Raw genomic sequence first — 25493 nt, 5'->3', positions numbered from 1 at the left:
CACAGCAGTGCTTAAGTGTTTAAGTAGTGTTTGAGTAGAATCGCTGTCAAGAAAAATAAAAATTTATGACATAAATCTTGAGCTTCTACTTTTACATTTAATGTTTTTATAATGAAATTATATTAAGAAATATACTGCTACCTCACTTCAGTATATAATATACTGTATCTTATTTATAGTAGTAAGAAGGGTTTAAATCAGAAATAAGCAGACCTGTGAGTAGCAGAGAATAAATAACGCTGTGTTTCTAGAGATAGCGGTTGCAATGCAAAAGTTGGGTGTTTATTTGATCTTCTGTGGTTTAAGAACAACACTGCAATAGGATCTTATGCATGAAAATGCATGTGGTGATAGCTGTCTTGTATTGATATAGTTGTTTTCAAGATGAACGTGTTCCAAACGTGACTCTTCATTCTCTTCCTCTTCACTGTTCTCATGAGCATCATCATCATTGACATGAGTCCTGCAGATACGTTCTGGAGGGACCGTCCTATGACATTGTGGGGGGAATGATATTTTAATTATTCAAGATAACTCATAACTTCAGAATTTATTTTAGAGATGCTGTTTATTTAGAGATTTTAAAATGTTAACTTAATCAGTGTATTAAATTTTCTCAGCAATATATTTATTGAGGGCTTTTACAAGTCATTCTTTTTAAAATTCTCTCCTTGCACTGTTTTCTCATTTATATGATACTTAGTTTTCCTGAGGAAAGTATTGCCAAGTGTTGCTGAATGAAAACTTCCTGCCTAATACACATAAGATCCCGTCTGACATTTCTTTGCTTTGTAGCACAACTGGGGCTGCCTGAAACCTGCCGAAAGGCCACTTTCTGTGGTCAGCAGCAGCTGATGACTCCTTTCAGTTATTTTCTAACCAGTTTGGGCTCTGGTCCAAGGGCGGAAGAAGCTGGTACTTTGCTGTGCCTATCAAATTGTGCCTGCCCCGGCGGGCGTGTGGCCCCGGCAGGATTACGGGTTGATTTCCTGGAGAAAAGTGGTGCTCAGCATCTTTGTGAGCACTTGCGAGAACTATGAGGAAGGGTGAGATCTCACTTTACTCTTATATGAGAAATACCGCAGTAGAAAACTCAGGATTGACCTCCTCCTTCAGAATTTTTTAAAAAGCTTTACTTAAAAGTAAAAAGTTCTTAAAACAAAGCATGTCTTGTGACATTTATTTTAATGCCATTAATGTAACAAAAGAGCTTGGACATTACCTTATTTTGTTATTGTTCAGTCTTAGAAAACGTAATTTTCTCATTTCATCAATGCCAAATGGTACAGACTTTAATTCATTGTGATCCAAAAACAACTCTCTCAGAGAGTGGTATGCTCCAAAAAATGATACTGGATCTATTCCATCATCAGCAAGTTTGTTAAAGGACAGGTAGAGATACTCCAGCCCTGGCTTCATGTGACCAAACACATATCCTGGAATTCTTTCAATCTGATTTCCTATAAGTATCAGATGTAGTAAAGATTTTGGCAGATAGGAGGGAACATGATATAACTTATTATAAGAGAGATCAATGGATTCCAAGTTCCTGCATTAAAACGGAAAAAAAAAAAGGGGATGAGAACATTATGGCCTACTGCATTGTTAACACTACATTCTGTACAAAATAGTGCATAATATGATTACAAGGAAACTAAATTTCCAAGGGAAATTTGTTTCTGTTAATGGAACAGAATGCATTTGATGGAACATGATCATGCGTAATTACTCTGGGAATAGAAAGAATTGAAGTCATTAATTATCAATCAAGCATAATGATTCTGTTGATGGGAAGAAATCTACAGTAACGAGTAGAGAGAGAAGATTGAGTAGAAGAAACCCAAGGGACTAATCTGTAACTGGATCAGCATTGCTAAATTGCAATAATGACTTACACTGGAAAACGCGTAATAACGTTGGGACTTCAGTGGTTACCCCACTGATGTGGTTTTTCAAAAATCTTATTCTAAGGCCCATGTGAAATGGAATTGTTTTGTTAATGGCTGCTTTTGGATCATTCTGGTGTACTTTACATCCAGAGATGAGAGACGCGGTTGGTAACAGTCTGATGGTTTTCAGATTAAGCCATTTACAAATCCATAAATCAACTGGTAGGACTGCAGCTGATAGGTTATGGCAAGCTACCCTACCTAGCTTAGCAAATCATTTACCAGAAAAATCAAAAGCAGCATGCTTTTTCTTCTTTCATTCTCGTTGTCTGCTCTGCTTATAGTCTGCTCTTACACAATGCAGCTGCATAGTCTTCCCTTCATCTTATTACTTCTGTAATTTTTAATCTAATAGGAAATAAGGCTAGGACAATATTAAATTGTTTTTACATTACCTGTGAGATAATGATCTATTAATACCAAATTATCATATCATTTTATTGCTAGTTAATGTTCTTTTTTTGATTGGATGGTCAGAAAAATATTTACATTTTCATGTTAATATGGTACAGATTCGAATTATAAGATCTTTTTGTTTTAAAACCAGTGGAATACTTTCTAGTTTACACAATTTAAGCAAAGTAAATTAAGACACATTAGCTAAGGAAAACTAGCAACTCAAAAGAAAATCACAATTTCAAGGTAAAAATAATAAAGTGCAAATATTTCTTTCTCTATTTGACTCACTAAAAACAGAGGAAAAGAGAATAATTATATATTAAATGATTGATACTTACTCTTGATTTATCCAAGCCAATGGTGCTATTCTGTGCTCTTCTAATTTGTTATGCTTTAGCACAATGACATTTATGTTTCTTGTATGGTTAAAGCAAATTTCTGACACTTCTTCAATTTGATTATTTTCAAGGTATAGCTCCTATAAGTGCATTTAGAAAGAAAATTTGTGAAAACAAAATATGCTGTTCTTTCCCATTGCACGTTCAAAATGTAGCTGTTACCCATCCTCCACATTACCTAGTATATCTGCTAATTTCTGGATAAAGAAATATTAATTTGTATCAGAATCAGTTTGTAGCTGTACTGTGACTTTCAGAAACACAGTTTTTCAAAGCCATTGTTTTGTTTTCTCAAATATTTGTGAGAATACAGATTGCTTTGAAAGATCATATAGAAAAACAATTGTATTTTTTACCTTGCCTGAAGTTGTACAGTGTCAGAGTATATAATGTGAGAGTGATGAGATTGACGAGAAGTTGTTACCGTTTTTTTGTCTTGGAAAGCTATTAGTGAGAAAAATATTAAGAATTTTGCTTTCTTGATATTTTTGCTGGGCACTTGTTGAGCTTTGAAACTTTCAAATTTGTAGGAATATAAAACGTTAACGTTTTACAAAACTTAATGCTGTGAGTCTGCAACGTATCAAAACTGCATGTTTTACACAGCTTAAGCTCCTGATAATGACTTGTAATGTAGGATAAATATGATGTAAAATAAAAATGGAGTAATGACTAAAATACATGTAGGACCCAAAATAGAATTTAGGGCCTGTAGAGGAAGGCTTTGGGAAAAAAGAAAAGAGAGAAGCAACTTTGTAGCTTGAAAATAATTGTTTGTCTGTTTATTAGGTGTTGGTTTAAAGTTAAATGTTCCCAAAGCATATGAAGTATAGAAAAAAACTTGCCTGTTTCAGAAAAACTGTTCATCAAGGATGAAATGAAAAAACCCAAAAATGTAAAAAGAAAAATTCCCTCCTAAATGAGGTGGAATTCAGCAAAGGTTTGGAAAACCAGGGAAATTAAGACTCAGACCAGCCAAAAAAGGGAGAGGATGGTTAGACATAGGCATCAAAAGAGTATTTCTCTTTCTGTCTTTCAGACAGTCTTGGTTAATTTAGTCTTTCCTTATGAAACAGGTTTTCTAGATCTCTGATTATTCTTGCTACAGTCTTGTGAACTTTACTCTGTGTGGCAACCCAAAGTTTGCAATGCTTTTGCACTAAGACATTATCTGTATTAGGAATGTTATGTGAATGTGTAACTGAACAGACAGAAGTTGTAGGCTATAATATTTTGTGAGACAGTACTAGATAAATTCAGACTTCAAAGATAACTCTTGGGACAGAATTGGTATATAAGTAAATTTGTGGGAGTAATGATTTAGGAATAAAAATTACTAGTATATCTAGTAACAAATTTATAAAATTTAACTTTATCTGTACCTGATGATAGTAAGTCATTAAGTAGAAAAAAAAATATTATGAAAATGTCTGGAAAAATGAAGCTTTCTTGTTCTCCTGGAGTTTTTTTTGCTTTTTCATTGTTTTGTTTTTACCTCAAGAGTGGCAGGAAGACCTTGTGGGATAATTCTAAATTTATTTCTTCCCAATCGCAAATAAGAGAGGCTTTTCAAAGGATAGAAGGCCAAAGGGCTGACATTTGCTTCACTAAGTTTATTTCCTTCTAATTCCAGGGTGACCAAGTTCTTTAAATCTGGTAAGAAAAAGTTGGAATTTCTGGTAAGAAAAGCTGGAATGAAAAGTTAGCTAATGCCATCTCATATCTTGTTGAAATGCATGTTTAAAATTTAACCATCTTAAACATTACTCAGACAGGTTCACAGCAATGAAGAAATGTAGTGAAAAGATTTTCATTTATTATTTCATAAGCATTAATTATACTGTTTATTAGTTTGGAGAACTTTAGAGATTGACTAGAGCTTTATTTATGGCTTTCTCTCCCACTTAGAATGGACAGGAAGGCAGCTGTGAGACTTGTGGATAGTGCTACCCTTTAGGCCTTGGGACTTTATGGTTACATGCAGATGTTGTTTCGAATACTCCATGGGTGCTGACCTTTGTGTAGTTGCCCAGTGATCTCCATGGGTCTCCAGTCACTTACGTGATAATGGGAATGTTACTCTTTCTTTGGGCTCATACCTTCCCCTCCCTGCTTTACTCCTTTCAGTCACTTACTGTACTGTGTAGAGAACCCTTCACAGATGCTGCTGTTCCTCTTCCTCAGCCGTCCAAATGGAGGCCACAGAGGAAACCAGTGTTGATCAATGTATGTAAGCAAGAAATACTATTTCATAATAATAAGTTCCTCATTTACAAATAATCCAAATAACTTTTTTTTCAGAAGCTTTGTATAGCTCCTTTTTTCCGAAGCTTTGTATAGCTTGATCATTGTAAACGAAATGGCTCTTGTAGCCCTTCGCTTACATTTCCTTTGTCTTAGCTCAAGCATTTATATTGCTCCATAGTGAGCTGTATCTCTAAACTGATCCAGTTTCCATGGGGACCCTTTTGGCAGGAGGGGAAAAGGAGCAAAAATGTCAGTCAAATTATGACATGAATCAGCCCACATTTAGCTTGGCTTAAAATGATGGTGGTTGACTCTATATTCTGCCTTATTTTTCATGCACGCCAAATTCTGCTCACTTTCACGCAATTTCAAAAACAGTGAATATAGTTTCACCACACATAAAGCAATCAGGTTATGGGTCAGGAAAGTAGGTATCTTCAGCATACTTCAAATCGATGTCTACTTAATAACCTTAAATATAAGCTGCTTTGGGAGAGTAGCAGTTGCATAAGAAGGGAAAATATAATTTTAAAAAACTTTATCATGCAAGTCTTTCAGCTTTTGTTGCCTTTTGAAGACATGGCACTTAAAAGCTAGCAGTTATCCTTCTGGTTTTATCACACCAGATGCATTTGGTTAAACATTCTGCTTTTGAAATTTATTTGAATCTTTTCATATGATTGATATTAGTTTTCTAAGTACCTTGTAAGCTGTCTTCATCAACGGCATGAAGGTGGTTGTCATTTATTTTTATTTCTTCCAAAGTTGATGGCAATTCAGAGGGAATATGTACCAGCATATTTCCATCCAAATACAAACGTTTTAGCTTTTTCAGGATCTTAATCATAGGGATGCAGAAGGGAGATTATCAAGGTGCAAACTATATGGTTAAACATACAGTGTAATCATAGGTAACATTTTCTTAAACACACGCATTTTGAAGATTTTCAGCAGCAGTGCACTAGTATCCAATGTTTTGAATAAAAAAAGGTTTTTCTCCTACTGGTGTAATTAATTGGTTTCTTTATGCTAACAAAGGTGCCAGTTAACTTAATGTGTAACCAGAAGAGCTTGACTGAGCACATCAACTTCCCACATGGCCATCCTGCAGCTATCCAGTCATAACTATTTGTATTATTACTGCTGTCTTTGAGTCATGTAGGTATTAGCTTACTACACTACTGCAGTATTTAGGAGTTCAAAGTGCATGCATTTAGAGATTATGCACTTATACTTTTCATTTGTGAGCAAATTAATGCTTTTCTGCAGGTCAGCAAATTTACTTTACTCAAGCATAACAGCAACTTTTTCAGTGACCTAGGACTTTTATGACTTGAGCCAGTTTAAAAAATTGGTATGAAAAATTATCATAGCTTAATTTTGATAAATGCAGATCAGTAATCATGCAGTAGTGAGCATTTCTTGAGAAGATGGAGTTGTTTTAGTGGTAGATCCACTGACGCCTGCTTGCCTCCAGTTTTGTCTTAACTGCCTGGTGCGATGTAAGCCTCACTAAAATTTATTGCATGATTGAGACACCTTCCTGGTCTGTCTTTTCCATCCACTTTGATTTCACAGGAGTTGTAGGACCTGAAGTCCTTTGAAATCAGCCAAAGCTGTTCATGTTACAGAGGGTGGTGGTATACAGAGTCCTAAAAGACGACTGCATATGGCAGGAAACAAAAACATACCGTGATAATTTGATTTGTTGTTCATATGCTTTTTTGTATTCATCTTATGTGAAGAAGCAAAGCCTTAATGCCTTACTTGGGCACTTGAATTACTACCTGTACATATTTGCTTGCATGAGAAATTATTATGGGATTATTCTGTCTTCAAGTAAGGAATATGTAGATACACTTGAATAGCCTGTCACCATGTAAATCGCCCTTGCAAGAAAACGACTGAATACAGAAAGATTCTTGGACTATTTTATGAGAAAGCTGTTCTTTTAGTAAGCAGCTATGCTTGAAAGCTGCTCATTACAGGTAGTCAACAACAAGCATACAGCTGATTACATGAACTGCTACTGGGTGGGTTTTTATAGCAAGACCTGGCATTAGCAGATCTTTTGGGGAATCCAAGAGCATAAGCTTTACAGAGCTAATGTCGTGAGAAAGATGATACATAAATTTACAAATGTTGGGCCCGAGTATCCCAGGTGTTGTTGATAGAACATGAGCCCTTCAATTCTGAAATCTCTCAGCTGCAACTGATAAAATATCAGAAAATTGTTTCTCTCTTATTGTTTAACATTTAATACTTAGTGAATGTAATTAAAAAATCTCTTGATTATGGTGCGAGATTTCTTGAAATAGCCAGGTTTGACTGTATTGTAATTATACAATGGTTACTCATACTCGGTGCAAAGTTGTTTATATACATAGACTGAAAAGCAGGAAAAACTTTCCTTTAAGCAATAATTAGTCGTAGGATAGTAGAAAAATTAGGCTTTCTTACTTTGAATGCTTGTGGACCTATGCCAGGAGAAGTAATATTATTTTTACTCAGATCAATCCATTCCAAATTAGGTATCCCGTTGAATGCTTCATCTGAGATAGTAGTGATACTATTTCCTAGGACAGAATTAAAGAAAAGAGTTTGAGTTATGAGTTACACTATGCATCCGAGTTGTGTAGTGTTGTACATGAAAAATATTACGAAAATAGTTGTATTGCGTACAATAGTTGTGTGTAAATATATTCATTAGTATTTAAACACTAGTAAGCAAACATAGTATTTTTAATTTATTGTTTTAGAGCCTTAGCTGTAAAAATCATAATTCTAATACATTTCTATGATAAGGAATGGCAAAGTATTAATACTACCGTTGACTGCATTTGAGAATGGATAACGTTACTTAATAAGAAAAAAATTGTGCAAAGTAGACCCATTATTTACCTGTAAGGTCTAGACTTGTTAGATCTGGATCTGAGATTGGTGGTATTTGTGTAAGTTTGGCATTAATACAGCTTACTGTTGTGTCTGAGGTGGAACATCCAGATGGCAAAGGAGGAGCTTCTATGGGTGGAACTGGAATTGGGAAATGAGATGGCATTCTGAAAGTACCATCATCTTCATCACTTTCATATTGTATTTCTTCTTCTGCAGCTCCTGTTCTTGTGATCGGCTGCTTCTCTCTGTGATAGGCTTTATACTTCTGTCGATTTTTTTTGCCTTTCCTTCTTCTTTTTTTTCCATCCTTTTTATGAACCTCTTTTTCTTTAAACTCCACCGTTTCTCTTCTAAGCAGTTCATCTTCTTCAGTTTGAGTACGTGCTGATGACAATACATTGGCACTGTCAAGGTCATTGGGTTCTGGAGAATCACCAGACAACTCACTCACGTCATCCAGTGAAATAATATTTGAATCCAAAGAGGAGGCTAACCAGAGGCAATGAGAACAAAAAAAAAAAAGTTGTCTGGTAAGAGGATGTGAAACTAAAGCTTTAGTATACATTGTTCTCCTCATATAGTAAAAACATGCCAAGTATAGAAGAACAATATTCCCCTTAGAATATGATTTGAAAGAATGAACTTACGGTCTTATATTACTGCTTGACGGAGGAGATATACTTTCTGTGTGTCACATGTGCACACACATACAAGGCTCAATAATATTTGTATGGTAAGAGGAGGTTAAGTTCAGTACTTTGCAGACTGTAAGCTATTGGAAGTGGAGGAAGGAAATGACATTTCATCTTTATCTTCTCCATTTCTTTCCTTTCAAAGATACTGACTTTTAAAAAAATTTTTATGAAGAACAAGCAAGATTGTAGTTCTGTTGTTCCTCTTGTGAGTTGACTTTCTTCTCTTGATTTATATCATAGCTGTATGTTTTTACACTCCTAACAAAGATTTACCAGTCTGTAATCTGTATTATGTTTATTATGTATGTCTAATACATTAATAATATCCAGTAGTTATGGATTGATCCTTTGTAAATGGAAGTGGGATATAAAATGTAACCAGCTGTTCTTTCTTTGTACATTTACTAAATTTTTGTGAAGGTAGGAGAGAAGAAGCAGAAAGGGGAAAATAAAAAAAGAAATATAATTCTCTTTACTATTGCATACTTAACATCATTTTTTCACACCATCTTTTTTTTTAATACTATATCAAACTCATCTAACAGCTAGTGTGCTGTAAGAAACTGAAGTCAACTTCAGTAGAAATTATGAAGACCTGCTCTTATCACGTAATTCAGGACTTGTTTTCTCTATAAAAGGATAATGTGTACCTTGTAATCCTTGATATCATTAAAGGTAGTGTTTATGTTAGGTTTTGCATGAGGTATTTTTAACATGGTAAAAATATTGTGGTGTACTGTACCAGTATCAGAACAAACTGGGCAGCATTCTCCTGCAGGTATAATAGTTTGGGGACATTTCAGAGGGTGGCACATGGTTGTATCACATATCACTTCTCCTTTTGAACAGAGACAGGTAATGCAGGGCTTGGGAGACCAGACAGCTTTATCGTACATAATCATCCCATTAGCTGTGCAGTGCCCCTTCTTTCCTAAGAAAATAAAATAGAAAATTGGAGTTAAAATAGCTTAAACTGAAATAAGACCAACAGTGTTTATTTAAAACCTTGGAAAGAACCGCTACTATTTTGTTCTCAGTTTCAAAATATGTTAAGTACACCCTATTCTAAGTATCTTATCCTTATTTTTCATAGCTGTATTTTCTTCAGCTTATTAGTAGTTTCCAGTCCCAGTTTGGCTTTTGGCCTCTCAGTTGTGAGGGCAATCAAGGGGGAGGCACACCACTGACGTGTATGTAGCTGTTACCTGCTTACAGCTTCACAGTGAAAACTGAGTGCCGCTTTGGTGTCCCTCTAATTGTCTGCTCCCTCTGTTTCAGGCTGTTGTCATAGTAGTTCATTTCTCCCCCTTTCTAGCCAGCTAATGAGGACCCTTACCAGCTTTGTCTTCTGGAAAAACTCTTGAATTATTCAAATTCAGAGATACTCCTAAAATATGAAAATTAAATCTAGATGGAGACTTTCTGAGGGTCTTTTCCACTGGCAGCTCCTCATTCCTCTCCATCCTTAGAAATGGAAAGCAGAAATCACAGATCTCAATGAAAACTGTGCATAGATATAGTTGAGAAAGAAGCAAAAGTTTTCTTCATCACAAAGAAGTTAAAATAAATAACGCAGAACTTGAGAATATTCTTTTACAGACCCCCTTCTGTTTCTCTGTTGTGCACTAGACATCTTTTCTAATATCTTGCACATGAAATGAGAGGGTTCTGTTAAGGATCTGTGGAACCGAGAGGGTAACAGTACTCACTTTATAGTGACTGTTCATAGGTTTAGTGGAAGTAAAGTCCATTCTGTAATGATTGGTAAGATGGCAAGTATCTTGTCTTCCTTGTAGTTTGCTTTATCTGAAAAAACCTCTTTGCTAGGAAAGTAGCAAGCTTGAACAACTTGTGCTAATAAATACTTTGTCTCCAAAGTTTCTGGACATGAATCTACAAAAAATTTTAGATTTTCCCAGGGTACCAGTTGAAATTTTCAGAAAAAAATGTAGAAGAGATTTATTTTGTAAGCTATACTCAGATATTCAGTAGGCAAGTTGTTTGGAGAGCATAAAAGCTTGGAAAGGAAACCATTCCAAGTCTCTCTTTCCTTCCACTGGTGGAGTCTACCTCAGCAAAAGTTGCCCTGTACAGTTCTCGTCCAGACTCCAGGATAAACATTGCACTTTAGCTTGATGCTTTTTTTGGTTTTTTGAGAGAAGGAGAGCCGAGGTTGACATTCTTCATCCTATGCAAATCTTTTCCTATTTTTGAGCGTACCTCTGAATCTAGTGCGAATCTGTACTCCCTGCACACCTTCCTTTTCCCCTTTCTAATTAATGTAGGAATGCATTGCTGAAGCATTCATTTCAAGCTGAAAACCCATTTCTAAGTTAGTTACTTTGTACTTTGTGGTATATAAATAAAAATTCTCCTCTTTTCCTATTTGGTTTGACTTCCTCCTTCCGATGAAGATTGTCTAATACAGTGGAAAAATCTTCTCAACTGAATTTACATACAAGAGACTTTCATTTGCAATAGGCAAATTGTCTTTGGAAGGATTGTTTGCAGGGTTTCTTTTCCCCTGGTCCATGCCTGGTTGTTCAGTTTTAAAGGGAAAAGTTTTCAGGGTAGTTTCTGAATATCCTGACAAGACTATGGTAAACATTTGTTTTGAAATGTCTCTGGAATTACTATTTGACTCAGAATCAGGCATTTTGCAAAGTCCTTCAACGCAGTCCTACTCTCAGCTTCATAACAGAAGTATTCCTTTGCCCTTCTATATAAAGACCATTGGATACAAACCTGTTTTCTAGCATAAAAATTAACTGTCAGAATCATCTTGTTTGGATGCTCCTTTATATTCCTTATATTTTAAAAGTTATTCTTTTGATTTAAGTTACTGTCAGGATGGAAAGGGGGAGAAATTAAGTTTTTGAACAGTTGCATCTTGTTTTTTCAAAGATCCAGGGTATGTATGCATAATTTCAGCCGGATAAAGTTGTGCTTTAGTCAGCTCAAGCCATGTTGACTGAAGGAGGAGATGAGTTAGCACAAGCCAAATGTTAGTTGGCTGTAAGTCCCTTGTCATTCTACCCAGGTATCTATAATCCAGCTGTTTGCTGGATCCTGACTTCTGGTTTTTATGTGCTTGCCAGGAAGCCACAATATTTCTTTTAAATAATCTCCAAAGGAAACACAAAAAGAACACTACACTTTCTCATGTTAAACAATAAAATGTCAGCTGTTCCAGAGGAACATATCTGGCTTGAGATGAAAATTCTTCTGTGCTTCCTTAAATTCTTTATTTTCTTTTAGCTACTAGACTGTATCTGCAGTTGGTGCAAATCTTGTCTGAATAAGCATAAAGATATGGGTTATCAGGCCTTGCCCTCTGCAGACTTCTCTAACAAATTATCATGTTTTCTGTGTACATGAGAGTTACTTAAAAAGACAGGACAAGCATGTGTGATCAAAGGCAAAGAGGTACCCTTTTATTGCATTGCGGAACTGCTGTCTGGCATTCTGTTGGAATTCACATTTCCCCTATGAGAGAGAGTAAAGACTGCATTGAGATGCTCCTTAAACTTCCTATCCATTGGATAACTTCAGTATGGTGGTATGAGCAGGGAGGAGAGAGGTTTAAGAGATATTAGAAATATTCCAACAGTGTACATCCTATTCTGCACCGCTTAATGGGCAGTGTGTAGTCTATAAAGGGCAAAAAACTGCAAATTCTCTTACGTTGTGGTGAACTGTTTAATTTAATTTAAATGGTTCACATGATTTTTATATGGGGGAAGGAGATATGTCTGGTTACTGTTAAATTTCTATTTAAACTGTTGATTTTCATCCTGCATATGATATCTGTAAATTGTTTTTTAGGCTTCTAAGAGAAAAATAAGTAGCTAGGAGAATTAAAATTAAATTTTGGATTGTATTTTTTTCTGTTCTGAAGCATGATTAATAATAGTGTTCTATTATTTAATAGGCTCTGTTTTTTCCAAATCTGACATTGACTTGAAAAAATTTTGAACTTTAAAAGCTAGACTAAAAAATACCTTGTGGCTGAAGCCTTTGGCAGAGGAGCACAGGACTTTTAACCTTTGGAAACATGGTGTAAATTCAGCATGAAGTTCCAAATAAAATGAGTTCAGTGGTTTTAGCTCAGCTTTTGGATGCAAGTCCAGATAGAAAGAAACAAACGGGGCGGGGAGGGGGGAAGAACCATGCATTATTTCGGCATGACTGATGGTCTGTGACAGAGAGACTGGAATATCTTACGTGAAGTGTATGCTATTTATGTGGTACTTTCCTCTGTTTAATTTAAAAATTATTTTTAAATTAAAGGTTTGACATCAGTAGTGTATATTATGAGTAATACTGTAGTACACGCTAGAAATGCTATAGTCAAGAGCTTTGCTAATTTTCTTATTCAAACTTCTTACTTAAAATTATTTGATTTGAAATGGTTCAACCTTTTTGAAAGTAAGGACTCACAACAAATAATTGTTAAGAAAATGTAACTGAAATGTTTTGCCATTTAAGTTGAGGTCTATTAACCTAGTGGTCATGCCTCTTGTGTGACACGCAAAAAGGCTTAACTTTTTGCTTATGAAAATAGATTATAATTTTACATAGAACAGTGGTAATCACGGCATTCTTATATTTTCATAAAATTCATTAAATTGCATATGATGATTTTACTCAGTGTGTGATCTCTTGGTGCTGGAATGGATGTATCTATGTCTTTATTAGCTATAGCGTGGACACAACCCTGTTTTGGTTCTTCACAATATCCCAGTGTCTTTTCCTCAAGCTTTGAACCTCTTTCTATGAAAAGAAATGAAGTGTTATAAAATCTTAATAAATTTGAATTGGTTAGTAACTGGGGTTTCAAAATCAAAAAATACTGATAGTGGTATTCAGAAGTTCTTATTTTTAGAATGAATGTCTGATTTTTAGACTCCTCTGAATCTTAATTTCTTATTTTGTGAGTCATAATTTCCCATCTGTGACGCTGAGCCTAAAATCACAAGCATCCTAGAGCAAGAGTTCTCTCTTCCTTTACTGCACTAAGGACCAGAGAGACAGATAACTATCAGTTCTCAATCCGTGTCTAGTCTTGCATCCTTTGAGGAGACTGTAGAGAGGCCTGTTACGATTACCAAGACAGCTTTCACTAAAAATCAATGAAATTATGTTTTTTTGTTTGTCCCTTAAGACATCAAATCGTCTTCCCTACATCTCCTTCAAAAAGCATAAAATACGTATTAGTACAGCAACGTGAAAACCTCTAGATCACCAAGAAGGCAAGTTTTATATAAATCATACTATTGAGCTTCTTTAAAATAAATCCAGGTTCTCAATATAAATGGGGAATAGAGTGATCTTTTGTTGAATGTGGGTTTTTTCTCTCTGTTACTTTAGTTTTCAATCTTAAGCGTCTTGTTTTTAATGTAAGTTTCATATTGCAACTATTACAGTGTGTTACTGGTTTATTTACAAAATAAAGAACTATTCCCAAAGTATTGCATGCACACATAGTAAGAATGTTGGTTTTCATAAATCTACAGAATATAAAAAAATAAGAAATCCATTTTAAATAACACTGGTGTTATTGGTGTTAGGGCCTCAGTGAAAGGTTAATTGACTTGGGAGATGTATTGAGCAAGAATACATCTTGCTCATGTTTGAAGTTATGAAAATATCCCCAAAAATTTTGTATTAGATATACTGAAATGAGAATGCAGAAAATATTAGTGTTACATGGCAAAGAAGGATTCTCCATAAGGTTTAAGCATAGACAATTAAAAAGTTTCATATGCTAACCACAAAACTATTATAAAAGGCAACAAAAGTAGGTTAGCAAAAAGGTAATTGGGTTTTATTTCCATATCTGTTGCAAGTAGAGCTAAAATAAAGCTTTCTTGAGTTTATACATTTCATGAGAAATCAAGAGAAACAATGGGCCCACTCTAAGTAGTAGAGGGGCTTTATTCTTACCTGGTAAGACACTGTAACTAGATTCCTGTCCACCCAAACCAATGAAAGAGTCAAACACTCCCATAACACCGTCATCAATATTAATAAGGGGTATGCTGGGTACTACTGCAACTGGAGCTGGAAGCTTCGTCCTCGGCTGTCTTGGGAACCTGCGCCCTGCTGAGGAGCTCTTTCTCAATCCTCTGTAGCGCATTCTTCTCCTTTGCCTCCTGACAAGTGCACCGGTTTCATTTTGAGAAAAATCAATGCACAGAGACACAAGCAGGAAATAATAGACTAATGATGTAGCTTGCATGTTTTTGTGTGCCTCAGAAAGTATCCTGGAATGGGAAAAAAGAGGAAAATGAGATACCTAGAGAGCTTTTAGGATTGTGGCAGTCATATGGTGCACTTTTCAAAGCAGGTGGACCAATACACGGTAGGTCAATATAACCAAGCTTCCTCTTGGAAAGAAATTGCCCTATGAGAGCTCAAGGAGGCATTTTTATTTTTGTGGTTCTTTGTCCTTCAGGGGCAGTATTGAAATTCAAATATACTGCTGGATAGAAGGATATTTTATTTTATTTGTCAGCTGACCATTGAATGAGTCGAACTGTGTTTAGAAGTATCTTTTTCAGTCAAAATTAACCATGCATCTAAAGAGGTGCTAGCCTTGTCTTTGGCATTGAATTCAACAGGTAGTTAGATTTGCAGTGCCACCAGGCATTTGTAGTTTAGTAATTGTTACTGCTTCCAGCACGGGAGTCCCTGAGAGCTGTAAAGTGTTTCTACAGTTTTTTGATTTCTTCTAGGTTGATGTAACTTCTGAACATTGGAGTGGCAAAGTAACAGGAAAATGCCCAATTCATTTCTGATATTCTACCCCAAATGCAAGGTTTGTCATTTCTGTGCAAGGTATTTTTCACCATAGATGAAAACAGATGTTGGTTTTGCTTCCATTTCTAGCCATGCTCCTCTTTAACAGAATCTTATTAGTTCTGCAGTAGAGGAGACGTTTTGATCACAATAGCTCGATTTGTGACATACCACACCTGCTTTGCTAGTCGACATTTTTATTAAGCAGAGGTCATCTAAAAATGTTGCTTTATAATGGATTGTGTTCTGCATTTACTTCCTAAGAAATTCAAAATTACTGCATATCTTGAGCCTTCTTATGCTTCTGACAGGAAAATTACATTTACTGTCACCAATAGGTGGCATTCCAAAACAGAGCAGTCAAGATTCAGGAGTATGCATAGAAAGCGTATCAAGCCATAGCTATACCGGTGTGGAAATATGTCTATGCATGTCTAAAGTTGTTAGTGATTTGTCATAGCTCTCTTGGTGTAATCCTTTCAAAAAAGGAAACACTCTTGTCCTGTGGCCTATCTTAGCGGAGACGGTAAAGTCTGAAGGCACTAGTATTCTTGTGATGTTAAGAATTAGTGAAGAACTTGATACTTAGAGCACTTAGCCTCTGTGTCCAAGACAAGGCTTAGAGTACGTCCGTGGTTTTTCTCAAAGGAAGGCTTGAGGGGATTAAAAAATGCTTTTTCTTGATGTCCATCGGTCTGACTTTACATGTAGTCTTTCTCTTTGGCGTTAGTCTTCCTATAGTTACTTATATTGTATAAATACAAGATAGGATCCTTTCAGGAACTTGAACTGTGTTTTTGCCCGAATCAGATGTTTTTAAAAGGCTTGTGCATCTTGGTATTTTCTGATTTCTATAATAGGTCAGGTTTTTGGTACCAGCTGCCTAACTTTAACCTAAGGCATGTGATTGATTGCATGTTTTTCATGCTTTTCACAGCATAATTCTCATATTCTGTTTTTAAATGGGAAGTTGGTAGTAAATAAGCTTAAAACAGTATGCTTTTACTTCTTTCTAATATTGTCGTTTCTGTGTTCAACTATTTCAATTTTAAAATGTTATAGCAAGTTTGTATATTAATTTGCAGTATTTTGTTAAGCTAATCTAATTTTTTATTCCCATGTAATGAGAATTTGAGATGCAATTGTCTCACAAATCCACATAATGTCTCATGTAATAGCAGGGTTCTGAAATTAATCCAGACATTAGTTTACTGCTTTCTACCCATTAGAAAATCAGTTATTCCAAAATGCTATATAGATTTTATAGTGGCCTTTTATTTACAGAAATTGCTGTTAGTTAACATATCAAATAGATGCAGAAGCTTGTACTCTGCACTGATGATGTCTGTTCTTTCTCAGAAAGTGCTTGTTTCCTAGTACCTCAGCTTGCAGGACCTAATGTTTTTGGTTTCTAACTTACTTGCATGGTAATGACTGGCTATAAAATTACACGGTCAGCTTCTGTTCCACAAGTTTGAATGAAACACACAAAGAGCCCTTAGGGAAAACTGAATATACAAAGAAAAGTCTTGAACATGTGTATGCATTCTGTTGAGTTAGTGACATCTTAATTATGGTCACATTTTTATAGTATACTTTATAATAGTGCCATAGCTATGTCATTACAGTACTGCTATATTACATTTGTGCTTTTTTAACATTTAACCCTTTCTTCCAGAGGGCGTATAATGACATGACTTAAACGAAATAAGTTTCCATTCTCTATGCATGTATTTTTCACAGGAATAATATAGGGTGTGTTACCTTACACGTACTGTGCAAACGATGTCTCAGAGTTTTGCTGTTAACTTCAATATAGAGTAAAACTCCATAGTAAATCAAATTATTATAAAGTGAAACTTGCCGTCATAAAATACATTATAATTACAAATTTATAAAACAGCAGAAAACAACCCCACAAAAAAAGTCTTTATAAACCAATCCTGTTCATATATGTGAGTTTATATGCTGTATTTTCACACCAAGTTTACTTTTCAGTACTGAAAGCTTAATACTGCTACCTTCTACCGAGTGGTGTTCCTTGCATGCAGAAATCTGAGCTGCATTTCTAAGTGTCTTTTCTTGGCTTTTTTAATAGGTGCTGTCTCACATTTTAAGGTCCAAATAGTGACTGTCATACAAGAAAAAGGCCTTAAATGCATTGGGCCTTTACTGCTTGTGGCTGGAATCCTCAGATTATCTATCAGGACGTTATGTTTAGTATAGTGCCAGACAACTTTTAATTTGGGGAAAATTCAACCTATTCAGCTTATACAACTTTTGTAATAAATGATTACATATCAAAATTAAATTATAAATAGATAACATAATTAAATTATCTTTGTGTTGACAGATACTCTCAACATGGCTGCATTGCTATACCTTTTTTTAATTTTACCCATAAATGTTTATATCATGCATAGTATGTGTAAGCATTTTTATTACCTTTACTTTTATCATGTAATGTGTTCAGTAGTTTGTAGCTTTCAAAACATTTATCTTCAGCAAGTTCAGTATCTGTCATTTTGCTATTGTGTTAGTGGAAATAGTCAATTTTTAAAATAGTGACCCGTCAGAAATACCGGAGTATCAGAATTTATTAAATAATCTATCTTTATCTAGTCAGTCTAAATTCAAACTTGTTTCTAAGATGTCCGTGTTCTTTCTCATGATACACAGGGGTTAAAGTGATTTACCAAGACCTTTCGCATACTCTTCTTTAAATTTATTGCATAGAAATGAGTTATTTAGGCATACCAGCAAAACTAATTGCACTTTCAGTTAGTTTAAGCTCGAAGTGCATGGCAAACATTCATACCAAACAAAAAACACAGATCAACTGGTATTGCATACTTTATCTAGAAAAGCATTTATGTTCAGTATTGCTAAATATAGCTAATATTATTTCATACATATTTGCAAAGTTAACATGTAGTTTAAGCCATTCAACACCATGCAGTAATTTAAAATTTAAAACATTTTACCTTGTAATCTAACCTAACAGCAGATTCTGCTTGGTGTCATTTAGTCTCCAGTTGCAAATGAAACAAAATCACAGTGATATCTTTAAAACAAACAGAGAAACGGTAGGGATTGTTGAAACATGTTAGATGATTCCTTAGTTAAGTCTGAAATAGCTTCTCTCCCTGGGGACAAAGCGCTGCTCTGTTCTGTGTGCAGAGAATCAGCTAATACTGTTACTCGGAGAACTAAAAAGCTCACTTAAGGAAAATGAAAAGCAGCACAATATGTTCGGTCCGTAGGCTGACAAGGCACAGCTGGAAATTCTCTTTCAGTACTTACTGTTGCATAAGGAGCAGTAAAATGGAGTGTTTTCAAAGACACAAAAAATGTGTATTTTATTCAGTTCTGGTTTATGTATTTAGAAATTTAGTCTCCAGGTGGCATGATTTTAATGTTGATTTATTATTTTACAGAGATAAAACATTTTGGCAAGCGCAACCTTAACACAAAAACGTTTATTAAAGTTAGAACATTTTTCTTCAATTTATATTTCCTTAGTCCACTCTTGCTCGTATAGCCTATAATCTATACGCAGCAAAGCTTTTTGTTGACGTTTTAGCATGGAACATTTTTCTCTCATCCATTTACAGCAATGATTTCACCATAAGTTGTAGCTTATGCATGGAAAAATAAAACGATGGAAGCATTTTCCCTTCATTTTTTTGTAAGGCTAATTACATCCTGAAACATGATCCTGAAGCGCAGCTATGCAGAAGCGAAGTTAGTAACCCAAAGAGGAGAGCTGAGTGTGGGGGGGTAGGGAGGGAATAATGGTACGTTACCACAAGTCCTTTGTATGCCAGCAGAGCCTTTCCTTCAGCCCAGATAGAGCTTCTGCAGAGTGCCAGTGTTTGATGAGATGGTGAGTCTGCTAAGCTTCAGAAATGACACATTTACCTGGTAGATGGAGTTGTCCGAGTTCTTCTGACATTAAAAATTTGTTGTTTGCTTGAATTCATACTCTGAGGAATGTTTAGACAGATAGTCGTGGAATGGTTAACCATAATTGTTAGCCGGTATGTGGTGGAAAGACACTGGGAAAACACATTGTCTCTTAAAATAGTCATTCCGTTTCTACTGTGCTTAGCTTTGCAAAGTCAAAAGAAGAAATATTAAACTTTTGCAGTTTATCTGGAACTGTTGAAAAAGAATGGAGATAGTTATAGTTAAACAGAGCTAGCATCTGAAATAAGGTAGCATGGTTCAGTACCTGTGCTAAAAGCATTGATTTGTAAAGGGCGAGTCAAACAATAGGACAGCAGTTCTTCTAGCACAAGTGCGGAGAAGAACAGCATATTAGACCCTTTTCTCATGGTTATGCGTGTCAGCTAAAAGACTTTACATATTTAAATGATGTTGTATTTATCAGAGACAAAAGTGCCAGCATTCACCTTACTATATATTTAAGCGTGGCTTCTTACACTTCTGATGGCCGTCTCAGGATCATTTGCTGACACAGTGTTCAGGCACACATCTCCAGGTGCCTGCCTAGCTTGGACACAGGATTGCCCACTAATAAGCCAATAAGGTGGATCTGGCCAGCCTTCGCTCATATGAAGCTCTGGTTTAATGCATCTGCTTTCGATGGGGCATCTCCGATTGCTGAATTCTACTAACTCCTCGAAGCTGGATGACTTAAGTTATGTCACCGCTATGTTTTTTGAAAGGTCAATAGCTTCCAGCAGCTTTCCAGGACTGAGCAGGACACCGTCTTGTCTCCTCTGCTAGATCATACAGTGAAAATCCTGCATCCTCTAACCAGACTGAAGGATCCCTTACGCTGTTATTGAATCAGTACATAGACTTTTCTAAAACAGATACTTTAGCATGAAGAGTGAAGCACAAAGGATTGCTGATTTTAAGGATCTGAGGTGATCTATTCATCTACTATATGTGTATTCCATAGTCTGGGTTTTGCACAGAAAGCAATTGCCGGTAAGCAAACACTTCCTCTGATAACATTACTGCTTCTAATATGTGAGTAAAAGTCCTGGAGGCATTATAGCTATAGTTCTGGTGTATCTGTGTTTAGCCTTTCTTGCAATCACCTTTAAATCACTGGCAAATTCTCCTTTAATATGCGTGCCAAAATAGTTTTTTCTGTATGTATCTGGTGCCATCTGGCATTTCTGTTCCACACACTGAAGTTAAAATATCCAAACAAAAGCCTGTTGTACTAAATAAATAAATAATCTAGTTTGTTCTTCTCCTTCATCCCTTTAGTTACCTACCATAAGAGTGTGGCTTTGTGATCTTAGTAGTGCCTGCCATTAGTACGAAACAATGTCTGTAAAGCCCTTGCTTATCTTTTTTTCAGCTTTTGTTAAAGAAGAAATAGACAATCTGAGGGATCTGCAAAGACAAAGCTCCCTCTTCATGAAAATGACATTACACTTTCCTACAGTGAACAATAAAGCTTGAAAATTGTAGGAGCTGTTAAAGAGAGTGTCCCATGGTTACCTGATATCTGGAGGGTTTGGATTTTTTTTAATTTGTAGAAGTATGGCCTCAAGTTGCGCCAGGGGAGGTTTAGATTGGATATTAGGAAAAATTTCTTTAGTGAGAGTGGTCAAACATTGGAACAGGCTGCCCAGGGAGGTGGTGGGGTCACCATCACTGGAAGTGTTAAAAAAACGCGTGGATGTGGCACTTCAGGACATGGCTTAGTGGGCTTGGTGGTGGTGGGTTGGTGGTTGGACTTGATGATCTTAAAGGTCTTTTCCAATCTTAATGATTCTGTGAAGTGGAATCTGAAAAGGGACATCATCTGCTGCTTTCCAATAAGATTTAAATGTATGTAAGATTAATTAACTGTTGTTTTAATATTGTTATTTACATTAAAATCTCCCATGCAAACTTTCCTGTCATATTAACTAAAAAAATATTGTATATTCAGCTAAAACCTCAGACTAGGATGGCCTTGCAAATGATTTCAGACATGTGCAGTTCAGGTAATTGCTGTTTGAGTGAAAAACGTTGCAGTATCCTCAGGGATCTAATATTTACTGTGTTATGTGAATAATTCACTCTGAGAGCAGAGCAAGTTGCCAATATCTGCTTTGTCGGTAAGTACTGTTACGCCTAGGTATCCCATACGCATGGCTAGGCATTTGAATGAGCTGTGCCCTATGAATGTTATTGTCTGTCAAGATGCCTTAATGTGGAATGGTCTCCTTTGAGGAGAGAAGAGACAAAGAGTAAACAGCAGTGAGTAATAATGAAAAGAACTTTTTATTACTTTATATCTTACGGCAAACTGCCACAAGAGCACTGTTTCTTAGTGTCTTGAGTAAGAGCCACAGGATGTGTGGAATGAATGTGGAAGCCTGGAGCCTCTGGCATGGATTCTTTGTAAAATCTAGGCTTATCTCTTTTCCTTATAGCTTGTTACTTGTAGAGGGACAGGGCTTTCCCTCTTACTTTGCTGAAATTTGCCAATGGAAATTATTCAAGGAAATCTTCTTCAGTAAAAAAGAGTGCTTAGAATTTAGATTGGCATCAAGCTTGTTTATAGTGGTTACAACAGATTTGTATAACATCTCTAACTGTACCTATTAGATGACAACCAATAGTGGAAACAGGCTTTTAAGCAATTTGATACAGTTGAAATAAATTTGTTTTCTATTTCTTCCTCAAAAGACCTCCTTTTCAAACACTGATCTAAATCTCACTTCTGTGAATGTAAAGGATCCCATGAGTTAAGGCAGCAACACTCCTGGTCCCCTATACTGGTATGAAGTATTTTTTGAAATTTCAGGTATTTCTAGTAATTGTAATTGGTTCACTATTTCTACTTGAATTTTCTGATCTGTTGCCACATTAAGTAGAAATGAAATAAAGAATTAGAATCTTTTAAAAACTATACTGCGGAAGTGTGTAAGAGCAAGTCTGCTTTTGAAGGTAGCCATATCCTATGAATATACCTTATCTCCACATTGTGAAGCGGCCTAGTTGGGCCAATACGGAGCAACAGCGGGATACATCCTTCTGCTCTCCCAGCAGAACTTGTTCACCTCAGTGGGTGGTGTAACTATAGCTGTTTGTACCAAAAAGTTGGATTCTGTAAGTATCGGTGTTCTTGGCACAGGATGAATTGAAGCACAAGCTTTAGGTGATGTATATATTCAACAGCTTCCTACACAGATTTAGTTTTGGAACTACATATAACATCAATAACGTATTGCTCTCTTCTGCATCTGTATGTTTGCAGTCATTTCCTCAGACAGCATTAACAGATAAAACTTGTGTTCTTGTGACATCTACTCCTATACCATGAGGGAATACAGGAATATCTATGAACTAGAGAATAATATTTTGTGATCTTACTGCTTACAAAATGTGAGTGGCAAACGCACTCTTTTCTCCCTGCTGATTTTTCTTTATCCTCTTTATCCATACCTTTCTACATTGTTTCTCCACAACATCAAATTCTAATTTGTCTGAATTTCCTGAGGGCATCAGTAGCCTATTCTCCTTTCACAGCAAGGAGGAGTATTAGTCAGTGTACAGTAGTACTGTTCTTTTACTTTTTATTGGGTTTGCTTCTTCCTGCAAGAATGAATGGTGGGCGGAAGAACTTATGTTCACTACCGTAGCTCTGTTCTAAATCTCAGAGAGGGGGTAAAATTAATGTATGAGTTAGTATAATAGAATCTGTAGTGTTGAAAGTGGCTTGCAGTTTTTCAAATTCTGTCTGAAAGGCCACGTAAATACATGGAGCATGCTGAAACAGGAGGAACAACATCTGTCTCTTAATTGTCTTGAAAATCCGCCTGAAGTGTAATACCATGGTCATCAAAGAAAGCCAGCAGGCTGAAAGAATATAAGGTGGACATCTTAAAGAAATAAAAGAAAACAAAAATTCTTAAGCAAAGTTAAGAAGCCAAGCATCTGGGATTGGTCAATTTAAGAGTGGAAATTTGAGAGATGATATATGAGTATAGAAAGAAGAATTGAAGTAACTTTTTATGATCACAGCTTAGAGACCATGAAACCTCAGTTCTGCATCATACCTTTTAAAAATGTAATCTTTTATCTGCCTAATGGCCAAACAAAACCCATGAATAGAATATGACTAGCCTTCACAGAGCCCATTTAATGCCAGGTGTAACGTAGCTTGCCATGCCAGAGGAAACAATGTGTTTATTTTAGACAGCCGCTGATAACTTACAGTATTGATTAAATTGCCGTCTTAACTTACTGTATGAATGTACTCAGACAGTCATGTAGGTCATGTAGTCCAACCAGCTGCTCAAAGTAGGGTGAAGATTGAATTCAGACTAGGTTTTTGATCAGTAGGTTTTGAATGGCATCAAGGAGAGAGTTTACACAGCTTCTCTTGGCTCCCAGTTCAATGCCTGACTGCCGTTGAGAAGAAGTTTTTCTTTATCTCTCATCCTTCTGAGGATGCACCTCCATAAAGAGCTGTGCTTTGTATTCTCTTTGATATTGCAAGACTGCTTTTAGAATTTCCCTAAGCCATCTTTTCTCCAGGCAGAACCAGTCTCTTATTTCTATTAATAGTTAGCAAACCCTAAGGAATTTGGAAGTGGTTCAAAAGGGTATTATAAGCACGCTCGGTTATAAAATGTGATTGAAGATGACATTAAAATATGCTTTCAAAAAAAAAAATCAATGCTACTTCAAACGGTTGAATAGTTGAATATAATTTTTTTTGTTCTCTTATTCCATGTGTTCTGAACAAGATTAGAGAAAGGGCAGTGTGTTTTTATGCCGACTTTGTTGGTTCTTTGAGTGCTCTTGGCTCTGAGATATCGCTGAGTAGAACTTAGAGTCGGCAATATTTGCACGGCTGAGTCCTAGCTAGGGATGAGTTGCCAAGTTGTGATGGTTTAGAGAGCATATGCAGCCACGCAGTACAAGTTTTGGAGAGATCTTTTTTTTTTTCTTGCTGTGAGTTGGAGTAAAACAGAGAAAATTTTGACTGAAAGGATGGTAATTGTCTAAGTGGACAGCATCAGAATTTTCTTATTTTTGAAGCAAGTCATGATAGACTGTTTCTGTAATTTGTACAAAAAAGCCCAAAATTATAGGCCTGTGGTGTTACAGATTCTGAGCACTTGAGCATGTGGAGTACATTTAAAGATTTTCAATTTTCTTTACATTCTGCCCTCCCCACCTCACCCCCACCCCCCCCCCACCCCTCAAAAAAAGTTGTCTGGATATCTTCCCCCAAAACATAAAAAAATACTATTATCTGTAACATGTCTCCTTTTTTTTTTTTTTTTTTTTAATTTTAAACTTATTTCAGAACTATCTGAGTGTTTTGCATATGGCTGTATTTAGGTAATGATTTATGTGTATCTTACTTTACGTGTTGATGATATCTTGTTGAATGGTTTTAAAGGAACAACATGATGTTCCTTGCAAGACATCAAGCTGTGAAATGTTCTGCTTTCTGCAATTATAAATTGTGAGAAATATCATATACAAGTGTTGGAAAGTCCACATCTTCTGTATGGCTATGCATATCCATTACTGGATGAAAGTGAAGTTTTTTTCTTACCGTATCTCCACAGAGCATGACCTATCCTTCCTTGCTCACTATGTCATGCTACAGGTAGCATGTCTGTCTCTGTTTCAGTTCTTCTTAATCACCTTATTTTGTTAGGACACTTTGCTGCTTTGTGTTTCTTTTTACAGGCAATCTTTTCTTGTCTTCCAGATTGCAGCACCTTTACTGAAGGCATCCTTTAGTCACCTCTTAGTCATATCTTCAGCTCCTGAGCATCCTTCTTCAAATCATAATGAATGTGCCAGTTATTATAGATAACTGCAATAGACCCAGGGAGGTTTTATCTTGCAGGGCATGCATCTTCTCCCTACTGTCACTGGCTAAACCTTAGGTGAGGCACATCCAAAGGTGACATGACTGTCTTGATATTATTGTCTTCCACCTTGGTCTTTAAACAAGGGCTTGCAAATGAAAATAGTCAGCTCAATGCTCAGTACCAGCCAAAGCAGCATATACGACATTAGTAATTATTAGGAGAAGATTAGAAAACAAAACTGAAAGCATTATTATGGCACTGTTAGGCACTTGAATCTAGAATGATACTCATGCC

General features: G+C 35.9%; 2 protein-coding genes across 4 annotated transcripts in view; one reads left to right on the top strand and one right to left on the bottom strand.

The window, feature by feature from the left end:
• Positions 1-25493, top strand: part of CENPP (centromere protein P) — a gene marked incomplete at its 3' end in the record, with an annotated part of 144984 nt that overhangs the window by 94260 nt on the left and 25231 nt on the right. The gene's annotated exons all lie outside the window — the stretch shown is intronic.
• ECM2 (extracellular matrix protein 2) lies at positions 283-14824 on the bottom strand (the record flags this gene model as incomplete). The annotated part of the gene is made up of 9 exons (XM_082004643.1): positions 283-490; positions 1223-1549; positions 2687-2826; positions 4242-4399; positions 5696-5831; positions 7454-7569; positions 7895-8377; positions 9326-9514; positions 14530-14824. 9 exons carry the CDS (start codon positions 14822-14824, stop codon positions 283-285), a joined length of 2052 nt encoding a protein of 683 aa, XP_081860769.1.

Source organism: Phaethon aethereus (genome assembly GCF_964289735.1).
Source record: "Phaethon aethereus genome assembly, chromosome: 11".
NCBI lineage: Eukaryota > Metazoa > Chordata > Aves > Phaethontiformes > Phaethontidae > Phaethon > Phaethon aethereus.
The sequence above is the reverse complement of the archived record's forward strand: the minus strand, read 5'-3'. Positions and strand labels throughout refer to the sequence as shown.